Source organism: Lissotriton vulgaris, chromosome 2_1 (assembly GCF_964263255.1).
Source record: "Lissotriton vulgaris chromosome 2_1, aLisVul1.2, whole genome shotgun sequence".
Lineage (NCBI taxonomy): Eukaryota > Metazoa > Chordata > Amphibia > Caudata > Salamandridae > Lissotriton > Lissotriton vulgaris.
In genome coordinates this window covers 36911862-36935957 of record NC_141687.1, presented here as the reverse complement: position 1 = coordinate 36935957, position 24096 = coordinate 36911862, and the positions used below count along the sequence as shown (strand labels likewise).

At 43.0% G+C, this 24096-nt stretch overlaps 1 protein-coding gene across 4 annotated transcripts in view; it reads left to right on the top strand.

Moving 5' to 3' along the window:
• LOC147729517 (rac GTPase-activating protein 1-like) overlaps positions 1–24096 on the top strand; it is a 390363-nt gene that overhangs the window by 273787 nt on the left and 92480 nt on the right. For all 4 annotated transcript variants that reach the window (XM_086954407.1, XM_086954409.1, XM_086954408.1 and 1 more), the window contains exon 13: positions 20029–20227. In XM_086954407.1, the coding sequence (XP_086810533.1) occupies positions 20029–20227 (199 nt within the window). The remainder of the gene's footprint in view (positions 1–20028; positions 20228–24096) is intronic.

Here is a 24096-nt window from a genome sequence, read left to right as displayed (position 1 = left end):
AAACTGCACCAACCTGACTGAGTGAAATACATGTCTATTGTTTCACACGACCCTAGAGATTGACTCTTAATCTGAGGAGCAAAGTTGTCATGTTGCACGGTTGTTGGAAAGCTGAATCCCTTCTTGTCTGTGCCAGGGAAGCTGATCACTTCCTATGCAGAGAAGTAAGTTTCCAGTGACCTCTGAGCTAGTTGGTAACACAGCCAATTAAGTTTAGCATAGTCAGTGGAGGCCTGGAATATCCGCAGTTCCACGTCGATACTACTGTTTATGTTATTCCAATGCACAGGGCCTAGTGGGAAACTAGGAACTACACTACATGGCGCCCAACGTTTGGTAAGGCGATAAACTAACGCAAGAGGTTAGAGTAACTCAGTCGTGCATATTTCACACAGACCCCTTTCTCCCGTAAATACTCCAATAGACGTCTGGAGTGGGTGAAAGGTTAAAAATCCGCCCGAACTCAGTAGGAAGAGATTCCTATGTAAAGCTCTGGTTTATTCAACGTTGAAGGATACAGGGTTCCAAAATATTGTGCACCTAATCTTTGTCTCCTTGGAGACCAACTCTGCAAACCTTGCATTGTAACAATGCCAGGAGAAAACGGAACCACCGGGGCCGCAGTAGATGCGACTCAGCAAGGTCCCAAACACACAGACCCGGGTGCCATTATCATCCCGGTCCACTTAAGAAAATCTGTAACGTTAAAACTTATAGAAAACGGACTGACACCTCAAGGTGGTACAGTAATTTTCGTGATAGAGGCTCACGAGTATCGGCAGACAGAGGTATTCTATTCATGGATAAACTTTCCAGCGGCAAACGCTACAACAAAAGAGTTTCACTATTACAAAATAGAGGAACCTCCGGAAGAGTACGCTCCTTTCGAGGAGATTGAAATTCCACTTAAATTTCAAGAGCACCTGCTCTGGTTTAATGGCGCCCTAAAACATAATGATCACATAACTAGGCTCGGTCCACTAGGTAGACCAGGAGCAACGTGGCCGGTTCTAGCCGGCTACACACCACATCCTGACTTGCAAGAATGTCTAGAGAAGAGCTGTTAGTACAGCTAAAAACATTAATTAAAATACATAGGCAATTAGTCCAATATGTAATGCGGACTGCAACAGTCCAGCCAGCTGTTAATGTACCACAGCTGACCCCTCATCAGGGGAACACTAATCAAATCACACCACAGAACATACAGTCATGTCTTGGTAAAACACCCTTAAAACGGGAACAAATTCCTTTCTGGTTAGCACAGAAAATCACTCAAATAGAGGCAGTATTTCCTGATACTACCCCTATTGCGAAACACAGAATCTTGACCATCTGTCTTCCTATGGGAATCGCACCACACGTGGAGGACTGCGACACTTGGGGTACAGTCTTTGCTTCCATTTACACAAAAACACACGGTGTTCCGTCTATGGCGGTAATACCAGAAGTGCTAAAACAGATTCAAAATGAATACGGTCCAGAGCCCGCTTTAAATCTAGGTATGAAATTACTGAAAGACTTCAAGCAGGTCTCGTCTATATTATTAGCCAACATAAAAGGAGAAGCAGCATCTGTGGCGATTCGCCAGAAGTTGAAGGAAACAGATATAAAAGATCCAATTGAGCTTGCCAGAATCATAGAAAAATGCTATTAAGAATTAGGTAGAGACAGCTTGGGTGGGAAACCAGTAAAGCCCCAACTGCTCGAAAATCCTGAAAAATTATTTATTAAAAATAATTCAAACACTCCTAAAAAGAGCTGGGATGGAAATAAACAATCCACTCCCAAGGAAAAAGTTTTCCAGTCCAGAGGAAGGTCTCCTCGACGGAGGGAAAGAACTCCGACTCGAGAACACCAGTCTCCCCAGAGGGAGCCCTCTGAGAAAAGATATAACCTTAGAAATAGGGATAATCTGAAAAAACCTGATAGATATCAAAGTATTGATACACGTCCCTCTCGATCTTTTCCACAGAAATCGGAAAGAAGAGGACGGTCAGACCCAGGAGAGCACACCAAGTCCAAAGACAAGGAACCTGCTCAGAGTAAAAAATCTCAATTTCAGAAAAAGAAGGTAGCCAGTATTAGAGTAATCAACCATGCCGAGAATACTGAGGACACAGTTGAAAAACGGGGAGTGGGCATTGACAATGTTGGACAGTGCAGCAGAAATCAGTATAGCGCACAAGATCTTGATGAGTCATCTGGAGACAGTGGACACGAATGAATACATTCAGGTTGAAACTGCCGACACCAGACTTGGCGAACCCCATAAAATATACGAAACAACATTGCGTATGGAGGGTGATAAGACTAGGAAAATAAGGGGTCTATTTTGGGATAAGCTCTCAAAAGGCTATGATATTCTGTTAGCTGAAAAAGATTGGACCACAGAGTTTGTCAGGGAGTGCCCTCGTGGCGAAGAAGTGATTATGCCTGCCTTCTCGAATCACATTCCGATTCACAAAAAATATACTTATGCAAGGAAATGGGCAGTAGCCCAGGCTCCGGCATTGTATAAAAATCATGTAGGATGGGATGAGGACTCAACTCCTCACAAAATCCAATTAAAAAGTGAACCAACTGCCCAACGGCAGTATCCCATAAAGCAAGAAGCTAAAAAACAAGTCAGGGAGATTTTAGATCAACTTGAGTACCAAGGGGTGATTGAAACATGCACCTCTCAAATGAACAATCCTTTGTTTCCTGTCTCCAAGCCAGACAATTCATATTGTCTAGTTTTGGACTACAGACATCTTAATACATGTTGTAAAACTTTTGCAGTGCAAAACTCGCATAGTGCGGCCCTAATGAATAACATAGTTAGGAAAAAATATAAAACGACATTAGACATATCTAATGGTTTCTTTTGTCAAAACATTGCACCAGAAAGCAGATATTTGACCGCTTTCTCCGCATTTGGGTCGCAGAAAAAATTCTGTCGACTCCCACAGGGGTTCAAGAACAGCCCAGGACTATTCTCAGCTAGGGTAACAGAGTTACTACAAATATATGATGATGAGGCATTATCTTACGTAGATGATATCTATCTCACAGACGACGACTTGGATACTCACTTGAAAAGAGTGAACACCATTATACTTGGGTTCGCAGCAGAGGGTTACAAATTCAACTTTAAAAGGTCTCGAATTGCCCATCTGACAGTACTATTTTTAGGGTACGAATTATCAAGTGAAGGGAAAAGCCTAGCGGACAACTTCTTAGAGAAGTGCGCTGTACTCCAAGCTCCAAAAACGCTGAAGAATTTACAATCCATTCTAGGTTTTCTGAATTTCGGAAGAACTTACATACTAAATTACGCAGAGGGTTAAACCTCTCTACGAACTAATTAAACCTGATTTTAAACAAATCAATTGGACTCAAAAACACACAGAAATTTTGAGATCACTGCAAACAGACATGTTAGCAAAAACAAAATTAGATACACGTGACAACACACGCGATCTTGTAATCCGAGTCATCCCAGGAAGATGCGGATTCACATACCTGACCTCTAATGAGGGAGAAAAGGTACCAATTTCAGTTAAATCTCACTTGTACACACAAGCAGAAAAAACATTCAGTCACACAGAAAGAACTGTGAAAGCAGTGCAAATCGCATTAGCAAATGAACGAGAACTAGCACACGGCAAACGGATTAATATCCTTACAGCGGAATCCGCCTTCGAAACGCTATTCAGCCCAATAAACCTGTCTACAGTGTCACTGGATCCGAAATGGATACAGTGTGTAGATTCTCTAGGAGCAGCAGATGTGAAATACTATTTCGCCCCGCAATTCGAAGAACTGAATGATTTAGAATATGAAGAAGAATATCCTCTGCCAATCGAAATTCTGCCTCTCCCACAATACGCCTGTATAATCTATACAGATGGATTTATACAGCATTTCAACGTAGAGAGAAACTCCTACGATGCAGCATGTTCGATTATTAAAGGTCATTGGCTGTGCGGTAAATTCAGACCGAAAGTAACAAAAACTGAATCTGTAAGAAACTGTTCGGTTCAGAGAACTGAAATCAGATGTTTAAAGATGGCGCTCGAAAATGCAGAACGTGAATTCCCGACACTTATCGTGTGCGATTCTCATTTTTGCGTCAACTCTTACAACAATAAACTGCAGAGGTGGATTGAAAACGATTACAAAGATGACACAGGTGCCACAATAAAGCATAAATTGCTCTGGAAACAAGTAGCTCTTTTATACAAAGAACTACAAAAGACTCACGTGATTCACGCACAGTCTTCAACGTGATGGCGTTCACGTTGCAGGGAATTCATTGGCTAATACAGCCACAGCGGAAGCAATTAAACCGGCTTCCGTAGCCACAAAAAAGCGTACAGAAAAATACATAGACGGGGAAACCATGCTGGCAGTAAAAACGACCGTAAAAGGCGACTGTGCAGCACTACCCGTAAACTATCCACTCAATTATGCATACGTAATCGATGCAAACTCCGTTCCTTTTGCTCGAATCCCTGGAGTGGGGGACAGAGTAATTCCAAACAGGAGCAGGAGGGGCTTCCGCTTACTGGAAGCACACATGGGGTTGGGTCTGAGACACCAAACAATTAAGGTTTCTCTGAAAGAATTACAATCAGAGTACTGGTGGCCAGGAATGAGTATAGATATTCAATGTTTTGCTCAAAATTGTGAAAACTGCAACAGAGATCGCAGTAATTAACAGGCCATTGTAGTTTCAGGATCCCTACTAGACAGCATAAGGCGGTCTATCTGCGCAATCAAAGAAGAGAAGCGTGTCCCATTGTACACAGTTGAGGCTAAACACACTTAAAAAATAAGGCCTTCAGCGCTCGGCTGACGCTAGAACGGTTATAAAAGATTTGCGAGTCTTTATCGGCACATACGCAATTACCACGTTCCATTCTGACCAGGGTCCTGCTTTCAGCTCTCGAGCTTATAAGGAGGCCATGGCCAGCATGGGAATTGGGTTGCGGTATTCTTGTCCGTCGCACCCCGAAGGGAATAGTGTGGTAGAAAGAAAAAACCGTGACATAAAGCGATCTATAACAGCGAAAGTATTAGGTTCAGGCGCTGGGTGGGTCAAACATTTAATAAGTGTCCAGACTAGTCTTAATAACTTGCCAAGAAATTCTCTAAAAGGTTTCAGCCCATACGAACTATTGTTCGGAATTAGAATGAACATTCAGGACCTCGATAGTCAGATGTCAGTGGTACAAGAAAAAACAACAGACTTTGACATCAAAGATCGTTTGGCTGTTTTACAAGAACTGAATGAAACAAGAAAATCCTTAAGCAACATAAAGTTAAAGCAACAGCCAGATACCACTGACGAGGCACCACAAGCAACAGCCCCAGCAAGGCCTGTCTAGATTCCAAAGATTGGGGATCTAGTCAGAGAAAAGATCGCGGTAAAGAAGGAATTTGGGCCTTCTTACAGAAAAGCAGTACCTGTCTTGGCAGTCACCGGAACAAGATCAGTTGTACTACCGCCCCTTGCTGGTAAAAAGGAGAACAGAGTCGTGTCTATCGACCTGGTAAAACCACAAGCATCTGGCCTATAATCAACAGTAGGCCCAGTGGACTCCCAAGAAACAACAGAATACCCAAACTTGCAACAATCCAAGAGGTTCAAACTGAAAGACTAATCACATTCGATCAGCCTGCAGTGCACAATGAAGGACTATGCAATAATGCCATGGAACTCGTGCCTCTTGAGACACAGATTGAAACAGTTCGTCAAGAAACACCAGTCTACACTAATGTGGCATCAGAAAACGCTACCGAGAGACAGATTGAAAGAACAATCCCATCAATTGACAGAACTGCCTCTGGTTATTTCATCAACTTCGACAACTTCTCTGAAGATCAAAACGACCCCGAAGTGATGCCAGAAACAAAAAAGACTTTTAAAGAAAAAGCAACGGAACTCTTTCATCAACTAAAGGAAATCTACCTTATTTCACCTTGGTTAGAGTTCTGGTTCGGTGTAGGTGGATTTTTCCTCCTACTTTGGCTCATCATGGTACTTTGTTTGGGAAAATTCATTGAGGGAAAATATATTACAATGGACACAGCAAGTCAGAACATCAACCTAGTCCTGAAACCACACAGATCATCACACGTGAAGAAAAGAGAACTGTCAACAGTAAATGTCACAGCAATTCCAATACCTGGTGGGGTAGTATGGGAGAAAACAGACTATGAGATATATGGTCCGGTCGAAATCCTGAAGTATCCTCATCAACTAAAGGTTTCCTTAAGTGACTTTGTAACACCTAGTACATTCTCTGATGATTGGGACTTTAACAGTATTAATGACATGATGTCTGATTTAGTAATGTCAGCTAGATTCACAGATCATGATTATTTACAAGGTTCATCTAGTTATGAGCAGTTATTCTGCTACACACACTATGGTGATCATTACTTGCATAAATCTGCACAGCCTAGAAATTTTTTTATGTATAATCAATGGGAACATTGTGCTACACCACCTAAAAGCAGTTCTAAAGCATTTTTTGAGAAATTCAAATACTTCTCAGGGTTTAACACCAGTAATGCAGAGACGTTTTATTACAAACTGTTAGATAAAACAGGAATGAAAACAATGCTGACAAATTCTAAATTGATATATTCAGAAGCATTTTATGACAAAATGATGACATTTGGTTTTGATTATTGGAAAAATACCATTGAAACGAAAACAATTTGGGGTACAAAAGATTGGCAGGTACAAGGCATTGAAGCACTATTTAGAACCTGCATAATACCAGAACAAATGTTGTTTTTAAATGACACAATACACCAAACATCCTGTCTTGGCCTAGCTAAGATCAAAGAGCTTAAAAAACCGTCTATACCAAAGCCAATACCTGAAAATATAACTGCAGATATTGAATTAGACGTAACACAAATTTTTACATTTTAACAGAACACATCCTGATTGGAAAAAGTGGTTAATCTGGCCTACTGACACAAACAGCTGTCAAGATAGATTCCTGAATAAAACACAGGGGTTAAAAATGACCAGACTAGACCCGAGATATTCCCAGAGACAACATCCAGGGATAATAACAACATACAGTGTAGGGAAACTCTGCCTCGAATGGCTAACATCATCCACACTGGCTGAAATTAAGCAACACTTGTCTTTACTAAAATATGGTGCTGATTTGCGCGATTTCATTCTTGGACCACGCAAACAGCGTCAAAAGCGTTTCATAGCGACCAGTATCTATGCTGCGTACAACGAGGCTTGGAAAGTCAAACAAATTGAAACAGCTGAAAAAATACGAGAAATTGATCGTATTAATTTGGAAAAATCACTTTCTGTAGTAGACAATGGGTTAATGACTCTGTCTTCCAGAATATATTCGTTGGACAATATTGTATCCTCTGCCTTTGATGTGATAGATAGAGACTTGCTAATGTTACAACATGGCCAATCTCAATTACGCTCTATTATACAATTAGGCTGAACGCTGCAAAATCTTCGTTCAGGCTATGTGCCTTGGCGTTTAACACAACGTCATTATTTTACATTTTTAACCTTACTGATAAACAGATCAGTTTGGCACAGAAAGGAGCAGACTATACAATCCTGAGCATCGAAAAACTCAAGAGATTACCATTGACAATGTCAGAGAGTCCTGTCACTGAATGGATAATACACAGAATTATCACTATTCCGATAACAACTTTCCGATTTAAAAAGTGCCTTGAGTACATACCTGCTGGCAAGTATGAACAATTGGGTAAAGGATATGTAAAATCTGAATGGAAATTACCATACACACATTCTTGCTATAGTGACAGCGACAAAAATGTATTTCTTAGTGGTGAAAATTGTAACCATTCACTAAGCGGTATACTTTTGTGTCAGGGTATTAATTTACACGGAGCATGTGATGGAAATTCTAACAACCTTTCATGCCACCAGCTAGTCACACCTGCAACTCAGATAGAGCCCTTCTTTATGCAACTTGCAAACGGGAGTTACATTCTTAGAACGGATCACAGATGTTGTGGCCTAGTGCCAGGGAAAAGTTATCTAGTAAGTGTAACATCCATGGTCAAATGCTGTATGCAAGCATTGTTCCCGAGTGGGCCTGCAGACACAGTGACTCCCATCTGGCCTCGTCTGAATCTCTATTCTATACGAATTGATACTTTAAGCAAAATAAAGTCTGTGCTTTTACAGACAACAGTGCCTATAACGTCATCAAAAGAGACGTATGATCTTCTAGTTGCAAGGACAGCTACTGAAGTTCATGAACTTTTATCAACAAATTGCCCCGTGCATTTCGTAGAAATGCTCAGCCAACTCCTTAACATGTCTAGTTCCACAAGCATCCCAGGCATATTTAAGTCGATTTTTACGGGACTGCTAACACCTTTTCAGGCAATTTTGGGAATTGTTCCTAATATTGTCCACTCTGTTTTTGGAGGCATACCATTATTTTTGGGACTTGTAGCAGGGATTTTATTTTTGACCCTCCTGCTTCGTTATGGCAAGCCGAAACTCAGACATAGCTCCCATGGGAATGGAAGAGACAATCCTAGCAATGCGCTACCGGGACAGGATAACTAACGTCCTTGGATTGGCCAGGCTGAGAGATCTAAACATGACCTGGTTCCTTTCATTCAGACCTATATGGCAGAACTGTATCTTACCGGTACTAAGATGTATGCTATGCAGAGATGAATGCGTGTTGGACATCTGTCTTTCACTTCCATCAGTAGTACCAATGGACGTCGATACTTTGCTCAGTCCAATAACGGCTCACGCATTGTGTTGTCCCCAGTGGCTACCAATCCTGATGACTGCATTCGTTGAGACTCCTGTACTACGACTAGGTGGTAACAGTGGAGCGAGTGACAAAAGCAGCATCACCCAGGTACGACCTTCTGTGAGCATTGCTGAACCCGACTATGATGACAGCAATCATTCTCACACCTGCCAAGTTACAGCGCTATCGAATTTGGTTGAACTGTCACCTGATTTTGTAGACCAATTCTTTGAGAGCCTGTCTGATACGATGTTCTCACCCGTACAGAAACAATAACTTTTGAGAAGCTTTCCGACACACAGCGTTCCCATGAACTCTGAATTCGGCCTTCAGTTTTGATCAACAAAAACTGCAGAAAGCGTTGGAACTCTATTTCCCCGTTCAAGCAATAATTGGATATTTTTTTAATATTGACCCTTTTTTGGCACAAACAATTCTTTGCTTAACGTAAAAACTATTCTTAGAGAACAGAAGCTTCAACTTCTATTTCTAAACACATCTAGAGACATAACAAACTTACATCAGCCTCTAGCACATTTATTGCAATGCATTTATATGTGATTTATCTCGCCCTTCTTCTGTTTCAGAGATACTTCATGTGTAATTCTTTATGCATAATCGTTCATTGATTTCATATGCAATCATTTTTGAATGATTTCTATGCTTCAAAAACGTACAGTACCTAAATTTCACGTATTACAATATACGCCTATTTCGAATGCATTTATGTATTTTGGGGTGGGCAATGTTACACATGCATCTAATTGCTCTAGTTTTAGTAATTTGATGGACATGAAAACGTGGAGTGGGTGTTGCGTGTTTATCTAGGTTCCTGATCGATACTGCGACCTTATGCCCCTATTCGGCTATAAATCCATTTATTCCCTATATTGGCATAACCGTTCAAGTGCGATATTCAGAAAGTCATCTCTGGCCTCACACGAACAGAGCCACATTCCAGCATAGTTCTCTGCCACTTCCTTTGCAACCAATTAGTGCAATGACAGAGCAGAAGTCACTATCTGATATTCCTAGATTAACACTCCGAGTTCTTCAACAAGATAAAAACTCAGCGAACCTGGAAATCCCCGCTTGCTGTGTTTTGATTAGTAATGGAACTCTAATGAGCAACTGATAGCTATCACTTCCTAGTGACATCTTTAATTGACGTCTTATGTCCAACAAACTTGCGTCAAACCAGGCACCTGTCAGGTATAAATATTACCAACGTTGCCTTAAGCAATTGCCTGTTGCTAGCTGTCTGCAAGACCCCGTGTTGGTGAAGCTAGCACCCTGTTGCTGCAGCCTGCTGCCCCGCTGCTGTTGGTGAAGCTACTGATACCATTATCGCTGCTAAAGCGCGAACGATGGTGTGGTGAGCTTAGGAGCTGAACAGCCGTCCCTCTGCGAAGAGCCCAGCAGATTCCAAGCTGCCCGCGGACGCTGTCCCCCCTCCTTCCTCGACGCGCTGAAGAGAGACGCTGCATTTCTTCTGCTGAGAAATCCAGCTCCAGCGTTTCCGGTCTGCCCTCGCGGGTGACTGGGATACCGAGTTCCTCCTGAAGGAAATACCAGACTTCCATCATTCTATTCAGAGGAATGGTGTTGACTAAACCCTTAGATGAGAATTCTTGAAGCAAACCTTGGCAAAACCAACTTAACTTAAAGCTACTTACTTACTCCCCCTTCCACGTGTTAGGCTTAGGTCAGGCACACTGGGGTAGGCGTAGTTAGAAGCACCAGTTGAGTATTTTAGCCTAATGTATATATGACTGTATATATGTTTTTACTTTTAAATCATTGTATGGCTAAGAAACCATATCAATGCTTTTACAGTATTATTTCGCAATCCTTATCTTACTGTACGTACTTTTTATAATAACAAGTCTTGCAATTGTGGCAATACATTTCTCTTGTACGAGAAGAAAGACTGTTCAATAAATGTTAACCTTTTATTGACAAACGCTCGTCTCTCTATTCTCTACATATCGTGAAAGTAACCTGCACCAACCTGACTGAGTGAAATACATGTCTATTGTTTCACACGACCCTAGAGATTGACTCTTAATCTGAGGAGCAAAGTTGTCATGTTGCACGGTTGTTGGAAAGCTGAATCCCTTCTTGTCTGTGCCAGGGAAGCTGATCACTTCCTATGCAGAGAAGAAAGTTTCCAGTGACCTCTGAGCTAGTTGGTAACACACCCAATTAAGTTTAGCATAGTCAGTGGAGGCCTGGAATATCCGCAGTTCCATGTCGATACTACTGTTTATGTTATTCCAATGCGCAGGGCCTAGTGGGAAACTAGGAACTACACTACAAGACCAAAGCTAAAAACCTAAGCGCAAAGCAGGGCCTGATGGGAGATGAAGTTCCCAACCAGTAATGCTGTGTCACTGTGACATAGAATAGTGCCACTTTACCCTAATGCCAGATTCCGGTGTTTGTGTAAGCAGACACTTGCCATAAGACACACAGATAAACTCAGGCGCTATGAAGAACAGCAATAACTCCGGCATTTACACTGAACCCTCCTAGTCAGGATCAAGCGGGGATAAACTTAGGGACTTAGTGCAATATCTCCTGCACCAGTGCTGGGAGCGAACAACCCAATGTAACCCTATGGGCAGACAAGTACTTGCGCCAGAACTTGGGTACCCATGACAAATTAACCGTTTCACATCTGTCTCAGGCCTGCCATTGCAGCCTGTGTGTTCATGTTTTAATTGCCATTTCGGCCTGGCAAAATAAACTTTTTGCCAGGCCTAATCCCTCATTTTTTTACGTATGACTCACTCCTAGGGTAGGACCTAAACAACCCATAGAGCTGGGTACTTTTCATTTAAAAAGTTGGACGTGTACTTTTAAGTTTTTCCCTACCTCTCCCATAGCATAACATAGGGATCTCTTATTACATTCAATAAGTGATAACTTTTGTTTGGGAGCGGCTACGAATATCATGTTTGGGGTCTCAGGAATTGTAATTTAAAACTTTCTTTAACTGTAAAGTCTGATTTTAAGACACCGTTCTGAAAATGCCACCAGTAAGTTGGCACTTTCTTGTTCTAACCATTTGAGGCCTGATATCTGTTTCCTGGGGGGTCACATGACTAGGTGTAGTTGGCAGTTGGCCTTTTTGAATTTCTCCCAGACAGTATCGTAATAGAGGGTCTGGATATTTGCAGGATGAATATGGCTGCAACGCAATGTATTACATTGTGTGCTTTTACAACGCGGTCGATGCATTAACATTACAAGTCATTATAACGACTTGCACTAGGGGCACGCTAGACTTAGGAATAGTATGAATTACTATTCCTACTCCAGTTTGCGCAACAGTAGTGAAGGTGTTGGAAATCATTTCCAATACCTCAGCGCCCCCTAGTTCAGGTTGTTGTAATGAGTGGCTATGTAAATGTATTGTGTACTAACAACGTGGTTGTTGTAACAACTGCGTTGTAATAGTAGTGCGATGTAATGACAACGTTGTAAACGCTGTTTCCCTGGAAGGATGGGCCATCCTGGCTTGATAGGTTGGGGAGGGCAGAGCTGTCACCTACCACAATTGCACTTCAAAAGCACAGATCCAGCTCACACAAAGGACTTAACACTAGCCTGTTGAGCCCCAGACAGACTGGGACTATGGCATGTCGGCAGGAAATTCCAGACACCTCCCTGGGGGCAGAAATCCAGAAGCTTCTCCTACTTCAAAGGGTATAAAAATGAGACCCTTAGTCCCACTCTTCTGTATACTCCTGGACCTGTGGATACTACTGAAGAAGGACCTGCCCTGCTTGCTAAAAAGGAAGACTAGTACTGTTTCCTTCATCCCAGGCTGAGTGACTCCAAAAGTCAGCCGATTCACCTTCTGTTCTGCGCTACAGCCACATAACAAGCTCCAGAGGCCTCCGTCAATCTGACCAGCTGACCTGCTGCCTGGACCTGCAACTAGAACTTCCTGAGAGAGCTCTGTTTTCCTCTGCAAGGGTGAGTCCCTGATCCCCAAGAGGTGTCTCCCAGGTCCTGGATTCTTGGATGACCTCAGAGATCACTCCTCTGACTCCGAAAGCAGAAATCCTGAATTTTTAGACTCTTTGCGACCACAAACTGGCCTGTTTGCGGCAAGATCTTGCCACCCGCCAGTGCTAAGCTCCGGCGAACTCGACTCTTAGTGCTACAACAACCAGCAATAACAACCTGCAGCGAAATTGCCTGTTGCCCCAGAATCTAGTAGGGCTGATACTTCTACCTGATTCCCAACCTGATTTGCACGACAGCATCCACAGTCCGCAGTGACCTGCAATGCAAATCTCCAGCAATGACTGTCCACGATGCCTGAAAGGATCATCGTGCTACAGCGATGACCATCCCCAACATTCTCACTGCTCCTCGCGGGCTCCTCTGCCACGAACAGAACTCTTAGCGCTAGACTTTAAAAGGTACATTTTTCAGCTGGACTAACCTGATCCCGGTGTCCAGCCTAAGCTCCATCACAGTTGGCCTGAACATACTACTTTTACCCGATCTCACACAAACAGATAATCGCGAGTGGCTTTGTGCTTTTAGGTGCTATTCTTACCTCACACCTTTGAAATTGCAAATCTCCAGTTGTACTGATTGGATATTTGTTGTTTTGGAGACAGATCATTTATTATTTTTTACTCTATTTGTCTAAATTTGTGTTGGGGTTTTCTTGAGTTTTTTTCGGTTTATTACTGTTTGAGTGTTGCATTAATACTTTCAATAACCACGAAAGAGTGACTGTTTAGAAACACACTGAAAGAAACACACAAATGTTTTTAGAAGGGCCCTCCCTCACCAACCTGGTTGGTGACATGCTTCATCATTGGGTCCCCACCAGATCAGCCGAATGCCGTTCCGGTGTGCTAAGACGCCTGCAATTGCAGCGGAGCGGGTTGTGATTTCGTGCAAGTGAAGTAGTGCAGATTAAAAAGTAACCAAATGTTCCCTGAAAAATACTTTATTTTAGGTGATTTGGGTACTAATAAAAACAATTGACGGATCAGTACCAACTGAACAATGGAGCTGGGAGATCCGATGGAATGTAAAAATTGATCGACATGAACATTGTTCTGCTTGTATTAGCACGTTCCGTTAAGCATGCGTCAGGACCTTGTAAATAGTGAGACCATGGCTGTATACGCACGCTAAGGCGTACCCTAACCTCTGGTCGTATGTGAAAAACTCACGGTTTTACCATGAACAATGGTCTTTAGGTAGTTCTTAGACTGATGGTAACCTGTAAGAAAGAAAACATGGGGACAAGTTGCTCCTCATAATTCTGTCATGTCATCAGCTTTCTCACAAAAGCGGTTTACAGGCATATCAACATTGAGTGTTTCTTTTCATAAAAACAGGAAAGGAAAATGCACGTCCCATCCGGGGCCACTGCTCTATTCAAAAATGTGGGTATCTGGTCAGCTCATTCCTGCCCATTTTAAAAAAAGGCTAACCACCACTGCTTTTTAGGTAGTTATCACTGCCCCCCTTCCCTTATGATGAGGCAAAAAGAAGAAATACACCCGGCAAGTTACTGCCTCGTATTATCAATAGCGGCTCAAACATTTATATCTGTAGCCCTTTAAGAAGAAAGAAACAACCCAGGCGCCACACGTAGTTGAGGCAGATGGTCGCCCTGTGTTTATGGCAGAGCAATGTACTAATAAAAACAGCGGCTGTGGAGAAAAAAAGCTTACTTGAGTCAAATGCACAAATTACTTCATGGAACACAGACCGGGGGCCCAATTGGAATTTCTGTGGAACAAACAGTTACAAGTTTATCGTTTACAAGGTGTCGAGAGAGAGGGGCCCCTCTCCCCCGCAATAAACGGACAGCACTTCCAAGATTTCGGGATCCCATCAGGTGCCTAGCCGTGCACGTCTGGCTCTGAATATTGTCGTTCTGCCGACAGAACCCGGAAAAAAAGGACATCATTCCGAGTCACGTGTGACGGCGTTGTTGGGAACGTCACTACGTAGCGTCAACTTTTCATTTAAAAAACTAGAATGCTGACCTTCATATTTATGATGTTTCCATAGCCAGACTAATAAAGCATTCTCGAATAACTTTATTAAGTATACCTCAAGAGTGCAAACAATAGTAATTATGTCGGTTGGTTGCTGGACCATCAATTCAGCCCCGAAGTCACTAAAAAGTGTAGGCGAGATTAGCCACAGCAATACGCGACATTATCTCGCTGACCAACATTAAGAAGGGAAAGGGAACAAAGTTCCACAAACGCAAAAGCGAACTCGGCAAGGGAGTCTGCCCGCACTGGCTGGCAGGACAGAGTGCTATGTCTTGTGGTGCATGTCTTTATTGATTGCGCAACCCACTATATCCAGGGTCAGGTTTTACCACAGGGTACAAGTAAAGTCAGACTTGCCCATAACCCCATGATGTAATGAGACCTTTTTCAGATATATGGGGTTCAGTTGGTGGTCCTTGTGTATAGATCAGGACAGTGGGATGTATTGGCAGAGACAGACCCAGACAGAGAGAGACCCGCTTGCGTGGTAAGAATTCATTTGAGGACAGTACCCCAAGGTATGTTATCATTAAGCCCCTGAGGGTAGGTAGACAGACGGTAGATCCATCTTTGCACCCTTTCGAATAAGGCTTGCTGCGAAGGGGAACTCTGTTTTAGCTGCTCAATTATCGTCCAGGACAGATCATTGGTAGTATGGCCAGTGGCTAGGAAATGTTCTGTCATCTTTGTGCACGCTTTTCGGCATCTAATGTTGCTCCGGTGCTCGCACACCCGTTGCTTTATTTTCCTTGATGTCATTCCCACGTAGCGTAAGCCACAAGGGCAAGTAATCAAATAAACAACATTTGAGGAATTGCAATTCGTGTGAGACCATTGGTGCCAGATGGATCCCGACTCAAGGCTAAGTTGTTTTGTTGGCTTCGTCAGATGTTGCATTAATACTTCACATTTCATCGGAGTTTGGGGTGAAGTCCAGGATTGGGGTCAGACTTTGGTACAGAATGATATTTTCTGGGGAGGCAGACTGTCAGGGACAAAGTCCAGGTCAGTTCATCTAAAGTGGCTTACTGGGAGGTCTCTCATGGTTAGCACAGAAGGTGCCTGAAGCTCCTGGTCCATGCCCAAACTGGGAGAGTTACTCATTGAGATGCTGAATTGCCAGTGTTGAGAGTTAATTCCTAAAGTTCTATAGGTGATAGATCAGGATCTTACTCGGCAGCTCTTCACAACACGTTCTTTGCAGACTGGCAGCAAATAAGACAGATATTTAAAGTACAATGAGCCCACCCTGACTCTGTGATGAAGACCATGGCATGGGGTACAGAGAAGGGCAGCATCCAATGTCCACCACCGACAGTCCACTGGAGTCTGAGACTGAGGAATTAAAGGTGAACCGAGTGTCTATTTGCTGGGAATTTTCATGCCAATGCATAGAAAAGTACAGTTTCTTTGTTAACACTGATCACAATTTAATTAATCCGGTATTAGACTGATCAGTGCTCACAGCATTTGTACCAGTCACAGATCTATTTTTCCCTTCCAATGAGGTGCGTAGGGCTCCAGGAAAATGGGCACTGAAGAAATAGTCCCATGGTTTGAGTATTCTTCCTCCATCAAATGGATTTTCAAGATGTTTGCAATACTGAGTTCCGGTCTGCCTCACCTTGCATTCTCTGTAGCCAGAATATAAAACTGAGACAATTTTTGAGGTTTTGTGGAGCAAACATCAACCAACGGGTATGGACAGAAGAAACAGACTCACCACAAATAACCCTCAGTGACTATCCTTCCTCTAGGACCCAGCTGCTGAAGATGGTATTTTTCCCTTTTGAATAGCTCCCCAAAGGTCCTTGGGTAGCTGGGTTGATACTCTCCTCCGGAAGGCTCCCCTGTACAGGCGCAGTCCAGCAACCTGTCCTCCCAGCAGGCAGGGTACTCCTTTCTCCAGGCCATCTAGCAGCTCTTTTTGGAGAGTCGAGAGCCAGGGTCAGTTTCTAGCCTGCTAGGACAGCCGTCCGTTTGGACCCTCTCTTTGATCAGGATGTTCTTAAATGTACGCTGTTGTGCAGTTCCCTCTTTGGTCTCTGAGAATGTCTGGAACTTTGCAGAGAGACCAGACATTATCCACAGAGTTGGGCAATCAGCTCTTGGTCTCTGCACTGATGGGCACCTCCAACCAAAAGATGGTTGGTCACGGTATGATCAGTTTATGCCATGGTCCTGGGCATTAAAAAGGATTCCTGATCTCGTCTAAGCCAGTTGAGGTTCAGATGTTTATTCGAGCCTAGACAGTAAATGCTATCTTTTCTGAAGAACATCAGGCTATAAAGAAGGGGGTGGATCTAGGAATGTTCTAGCAGGGACGTCTCATGCAAACTACAAAGGGGGGACCATGACTTAGAGAGACCGTAGGACACCAGGACGGAGTTCAAAGGCATTGGGTCCCAGCTAAGCAGAGATCAGGCCAGCATAGCACAACAAAGCTCGCCTTAGATATTTGTGCATTCATATTTATGCATTATTAAAAATTAGCAGAATATGTTTTTACACTTGATAACACTTGTATACACTGATATGGTTCGAATGCCTATGACAATTAGAAGTATGTTTCCTGACATATATTAACTAGGCCTCAATACAGGTTTCCCCCTCCATTGTTTATTTCTGCAGCACACTGTGAAGTAGAGTCAGGTTTGTTTATTCCCATTTACTTTCTTGGTGAAATGTTTCTAGCTTTTTCCTAACACTGTCTTTCTTCAAGGACCCTCCGATAGTTCACTGTGCCCAATTCACCCATAATTGTTTGATGCTGTTCATGTATCTGGATTTTCCTACCATCTTCAGGTGACATTAGCATAGACTGATTGGGCAGAACCAGCATTCATGTAGTGCGATAGCGCCTAGGTGCCAAGGCAATATGATGTTTAATAAAACTGTGTTCTGAATTGCTAGAGTTGATACTTTGCTCACACCCTGATGAATTTGAATGTTTTACTCTATGCGAAGATTTCCTGTATAAACCCTTGATTTGGGGTGATCCAGAAGCTTTCTGGTGCTCCTAGGGATGCTGTGCATTTCTGTTAACTTTGTTGCTCATTTGGGACTTCGAATGATGTTGATCATGTATCGAAATCCTTTTCAATTGTGTAATAAATCTGTAGAACTTTTTCCGGTAATCTAGAACTCAATTGTTGGGTGGGCCTTTACTTAATAAACTGTATTTTCGATGTGTTAGGAGGTGCCTTACCAATGGACACATTGCCTTGTGATATTGGGGTTTAAGTACATCTCAAATTTATCAACCCATGGGCGTTCTGTTAAGGTAAAGTTTTGGGGTGCAACGTAACCCTTTTGGGGTTCACTGCACCCGATAGCCTCCTGCACACTGTTCAACCAAGCGGAACAGCTGCACACATCCTACACCACTCACAAAGTGCACATATACCTCCCAATTGTAGACCAGACAGGTTGAAGTGAAAAACCCCTCTAAAGGGAGCCTGGCAGAACCTTTCACCCAGGTGAGGCTGGGAGGAATTCATCTCAAATGAGGTATACTATAATTCACACTGTCACTACTCCCAGTCTCACAACGCCCAAGCAGGGAGGACACTAATCACTCTATTAAAAAGGGGGGGGGGACCTTGCGTCTGCCTTCCGCCTTATAGCACGCTCTGGGGTGTCTCAATCCATTAAATAGACTCACCAGGGAGCTCGCAGGATTTTGGAAACAATGGGCAAGAAATAAATTACTTACAGTGACTTACTGGGGGAACAACATAGGGTAGGGGTGCATGCTCTCCAGAGCCATGCTTGCCACACTTTCACCCCAACATTTATCTCTGGGGTGCAAAGCAGTTGCATCCATCATGGGTGCCCATGGTGGAATGCATCTGTACTTTACAACTCCCCACTTCCTTATTCTGTGAGTGACTCAGATAGTGTGTGTATCTTTGAAGTGCCTGGAGGCAACGTGCTTCCCAGGATAAAAGAACAGCAATAATTGTATGCATCAGTACAACATTTAGCTCGTTGAACAGAAGAGTCTTGGAGACAAGACAACAACTACATTCACCCATGTAGACACAGTCGTCAGAATTACCTCTCTGTCGTCAACATATCATAATGCACTGTACTTGAGATACACGGGGAGAGAAGGGTTGAGACTAAAAGCTCAATGAAAAGTTATCCAGCACTAAATGGGTTGTTAGCTGAGAGATCTTATCTTAGTCTCAGACGAGGAAGTGGAAGATGGTTCTAAGGGGTCGAGCATTGATGGCACCGGTATGTAATTGGGAACATTGTGAGACAGTGTTGAGAGGTCAGGTTAAGGCCTCTCTGTGAGTGGTAAGGTGTGAAAGGTTTTGAAAGGTAATCAGTTATGTCAAGCAAGGCATTTTGTACTCTGCTAAAGGTTTTAAATGGTGTCCTTTGCTTCATTGGCAGCCAATGGAGTGATTTTAAAGCTGTAGCGAAGGGATCAGCCATTTTCAAATTGGTCCTGGTCATTCTCCAGGCCCGGGTCCCTCCAGACGGGAGCACACGGAACCCCAGACCCATTTCAGCCTGGTTGCGCCTTCCATTGACCTTTAGTTTGATTCCTAGGACATAGTGGCACGAGCGACCACTTGGAGCACCGGTCACACCTGAAGCATCTCACTTAGAATGCCATAAGTGGGGCTCTTGAATTATTCTCAGTCACTGGTAATTACTCCGGCCACAGTTCAGCTCATTGTTGTCCTTTTTCCTCACTGTGCAGCAATCATCCTTCTTCAGATGCACACTTCTCCACTCGTTAGGTTGTCTAATAATGTTTTTGGCTGAAGGTGATATCCTGTGTTAGTGATCTATTATTGCTGATAGATTTCCCCACGCTGACCCTTCTGTGTGTCTTTTTCTTTGGGGGCGTAGGGGGTAGAATAATCTATATAATATATTTTTTTCATTGGGTCCCAGACTGTCCTCGCTGTCTTTAATACTTTGAGATTTTCCTTCTTCCCCTCTCCTTGTTTCATGAGTTGTTCTGATGACTCTTTGGCAGTGTTATATGTTTGCTGTCTCTCCTCGGTTCCTGGCCTGTTCTAATGTTTTGATTTGGCACCCGGGTTATACCTCTCCCTCTTCTGCCTATTTCCATATCTGTCATTGAGTCTTGCTTCCTGAGAATGAGATGTGCCTTGCCCTCTGGCCTATGCAATGCTTTACCTATTAATGCCTACTTTTAACAGAAAGGGATATACCGTGTTCCTGGCTGCGACCGCCTTGTGAAGGACCTGAGGCAGAAGTTCCTGCGAGGGAAGGGACCGCTGCCTCTGAACAGAGTGGATGAGATCCACGCCGTGTGCGGGCTACTGAAGGACTTCCTACGGAATTTGAAAGAGCCCCTGGTCACTTTCCATCTTCACTCACGTTTCCTGGAGGCGGCTGGTAGGTCCGGAATTTAGGTTTTCTTGAGGCTTTGACCTATCGCATTAAAGGATATTGATTGATTGTTATCTGTTTTGTAGTGTTTAAAACAACTAACCTACCATCTAAAAGAATATTCAAGATATTTTTAGTTCTCCTGGTTTCTTATGAGACATTTTTCTTACTTACAAGGGGCTTAGAGTCCACCCAATGCTTACCCTTGGTTGGCTTCGTTATCACTCATTTCCTTGCCCCTCTTTGGTCAGCACGTGGCAGCTTCACTTCATCCTCATGTGTTAGTCCTGCACTTGGAGCATGGCCCGCCCAAGGACTGCTTCCTTGCCCAGTGCAGTGCCCATCCTCTGCTCATGCCTTCTTCGAAGATAGTTTTTTTCAGTTTACTTGCAGCACTCTATAAGAGTGCATGTGTTGGCCGGCCATCTCCCATCCCCCCCCCCCCCCCCTCCGACTCCACGTCATTGCTTGTTTGCTCTACTCACCATTGCCCCAACCCCCTGGACACACCTCCATCCATTTTTGCCATCGGTCTTCATTAATGGTTCCTCGCATTATTATTATTATTATTATTATTATTATTATTATTATTATTATTATTATTATTATTATTATTATTTGTACATTTATAGAGCGCAAACAGCTACCCTCAAAGGGTTTCCCGGCGCATTCATGAGCTGGTTGTTTTAAAGAATGATTCACATGCTTTTCTAAAATCTTAGAAAATATTGGTAATAAAGAAATAGGTCTAAAATTAGAAGGCAAATTGGGGTCAGCTCCAGCCTTTTTTCACAATGGATGGATCATAGCATGTTTCCATTCTTTGGGTACCGTCTCCTCTTGTAGGGAAGCGTTTAAAAGGTCTGTGATAATGACCATTGACTCCTTTTTAAGTATTGAACAGGGTATAGGGTCATTAGGTGAGCCCGATGTAATGGTGTTAAGTAGTTCAATTAGAGCATCAGTACTGAGTTTTGTCCAGTTCTCTAATAAGCTACTAGGGACACGAGGAGGCGATCGCTCAATACTATTTAGAGTATTAGCGATCGGAGTGCTTTGTAGGTAAGTGTCACTTTGATGACTGTCATTCTGAGCATTTTCTATCCCTTGATAGATTTTTTCTACTTTACTAACAAAAAAAGTGGCCAGTAGGTCGCATTTCTGCTCACTAAAATCTGGTGGAGTTTGAAGCGTTTTTGAACCTGTTAGTTCTTTCACCATTTTAAAAAGTGCTTTTGACCAATTTAGGGCCTCCACAATGGTGGAGCACACAAAATCCGCTCGAACCTTACTACAGAGTACATGGTATTTGATACGTTTATTTTTGTACTCCCTTTTTGCTTCAGATGAATGTTTTTCTCCAAATGCGTTCAAAAGTTTTGCATTTGGATTTTTCCTTTTTCAATGATTCCGTGAACCATGGGGCAGGGGATCGATGGTTTTTGCATTTTGATTTAGTTTTTGGTAAGCAGGTATTTATTGCTGTCATTAGCCATTTCTGTACCGATGCCGATAATGCATGAACAGATGGTTCAGAGCATGGAGTATTAGTGCTTAAAAAAGTATTGAGGGCATCGATATCCAGTTTCTTCCAGTTCCTGATGAACTGAGGTTGTTCAAGTGTGTCCCATGTCCTTGAGCTGGTAACTGGAAGCAAGAAACTAACCAGATAATGGTCCGACCAACAGATCAGTCTAGCAGGAAAGGTGGTGATTTCCTTGATATTAGAAAATACTGGATCGAGCAAATGTCCTGCATTATGCGTAGATCCTGAATTAAGCAGGTTTAACTTAAGGGCCGCTAAATCAGCAATGAATTCTGTGGCTTTTGAACATCTTGTGCTTTCTAGATGCAGATTTATATCACCAATAAGAGAAAAATTAGATGCCTTCATGACTAGTGGGCTAATGAGTTCTGGAAGAGCTGCTTAACTTTAACTTGTCATGGATTTATGAATTGGAGTATTTGATTCAAATTACATTGTTCACACCAAAACGTCATTAACATATGAAGAAATATGCGAAGATGAGACTGTTTTTATTACCATGTGATTATACCAATAAACAATTACATTGCTAACTGTTAAGCATATTTGAACATTTCCCTACTTACGCACTGTCGTGCAGCAAGAGTGCCCAGGGACTGTCCTGACCCCTCGTAAGGCCCTCCATGTTCTGATATCATTTTGCACCTTTTTTGAACCAGAAGGTGATCTCCCGAAGCACCTATAAAATTGCAAATATCTGACCTTTCGATTTACAAGTTTACTTTCGGAGTGCAGCGGTTATCATAAAATGTATTAGTTCTGATAACTTGGCCACCAGCTTGCCCATAGCAGCCTCCGGGTGATTGCCCTACCAATCCGGTCCAGAAAATCTTTAGCAGTTGCTCCTTTATTGGCTCAAACAACTGCAGTTGCCAATACATTTTCTTTCCTGCTTCTGAAAGATGAAAACTATCCAGTGTATAGGTGTCCTCGCTGGGAACTATCCATAATCCTTTAAACAACCATAGCGCCTTCTGTCTGCGGTGTACCACACTCCGGGGCTTTGAAGATGGGCTGTCCTTGTGTCTGGTGCCAACTCAATGAACCTGCACCTGAAGCTCATTATGTCCTAAGACGGCAGCTTTGGGATCATTTCTGTTCTCCTGGGACACTACCGTTTAATTATCGCTATATTAAAGTAGACCGGCGTCTTAGCCACACCTTGCTCCCACAGTTCCAGGGGCCATAGCAAGGGAACATTTTCTAGAAAAGTAATGATGAACCATATATTTCTCCACATTTCACTGACTAAAATCATCTGTGGCAGAAATGTTCAAACCATCCTCACACTCCAGAAGCCACTCCTGGAGTGGGGCCACGAGGGCACCGTGCGGTGATGGTGGCGTATCCCGGTCTGAATATGGCTCTCCAGCCTGCAGGCCACCAGCATGACGCCAGACTGGCAGAATAGTCATTCCAGCCATGGAATCCTGACTTCACGGCATCTTCATAATTGGCAGTATTATTTCTTTAGGTACTGTCCACACCATCATTACCAAGTCCAGTTCACTCACTTTGTGATCTGCCACCCAGTCCTTCTCCCTTTTCAGGTGCCAACGTGAACTCGAAGTCTTGGTCTGCTTCTTAGAGTCCACCGTGAACCACCACAACCCATCGAGCTTCGCAGAAGGTCGAGGTAGCAGTGCTTTAAGGGCCAGGGCTATCCTGACACCATAGAATCTAATTGGATGGAAGTTGTGACCCTTTCCAATAAGGCTAATGCCACAGAGCAACCCGTTGGCATCCTTGAGCAAGGAGTGCTCTTCTAAAACAGTATCAGTGGCAACCCCAAAAACTCTCTTGAAGAACTTGTATCTGGTCAAAGGCCCACCTTTTCAACTTTATGGTTTGGAACTACGTTCTGCATGCGATGGTGTGATATTTGGGACCGTGTACAAAAGGACATTTAAAGACTTCTCTTGTATTCTAATAGTTTAAAAAATCAGGCTAGCCAATATGCTTGAATGCTCTGTGGGTAAATTAGTTGCACTAAATGCAGAAGCACAACTGGACTCATGAAGAGCCATGCTTGGGAGACCTAACCATCAAAGGTGTCCTTATGGCACCTGCAGTGAATCAATGAAGATGTTCAACAGTGTCTACAGTTGTACAACAGCCAGTATGGTCTCCTGTGTATGATGTGTAAATGATCTTGAATGAGTAGGACAACAAATTAGAACAGGAAAACCTCATGTGCAAACACAGATACATTTTTTTTATCAGGAGATAGATAATATTTGTTCATGGTATTAGGTGCAAACAATGCAGTGCTCTTATTAGTGCTCACATGAATTGCAATGAGTAACAACATTGCTTTGAAATGACTTTG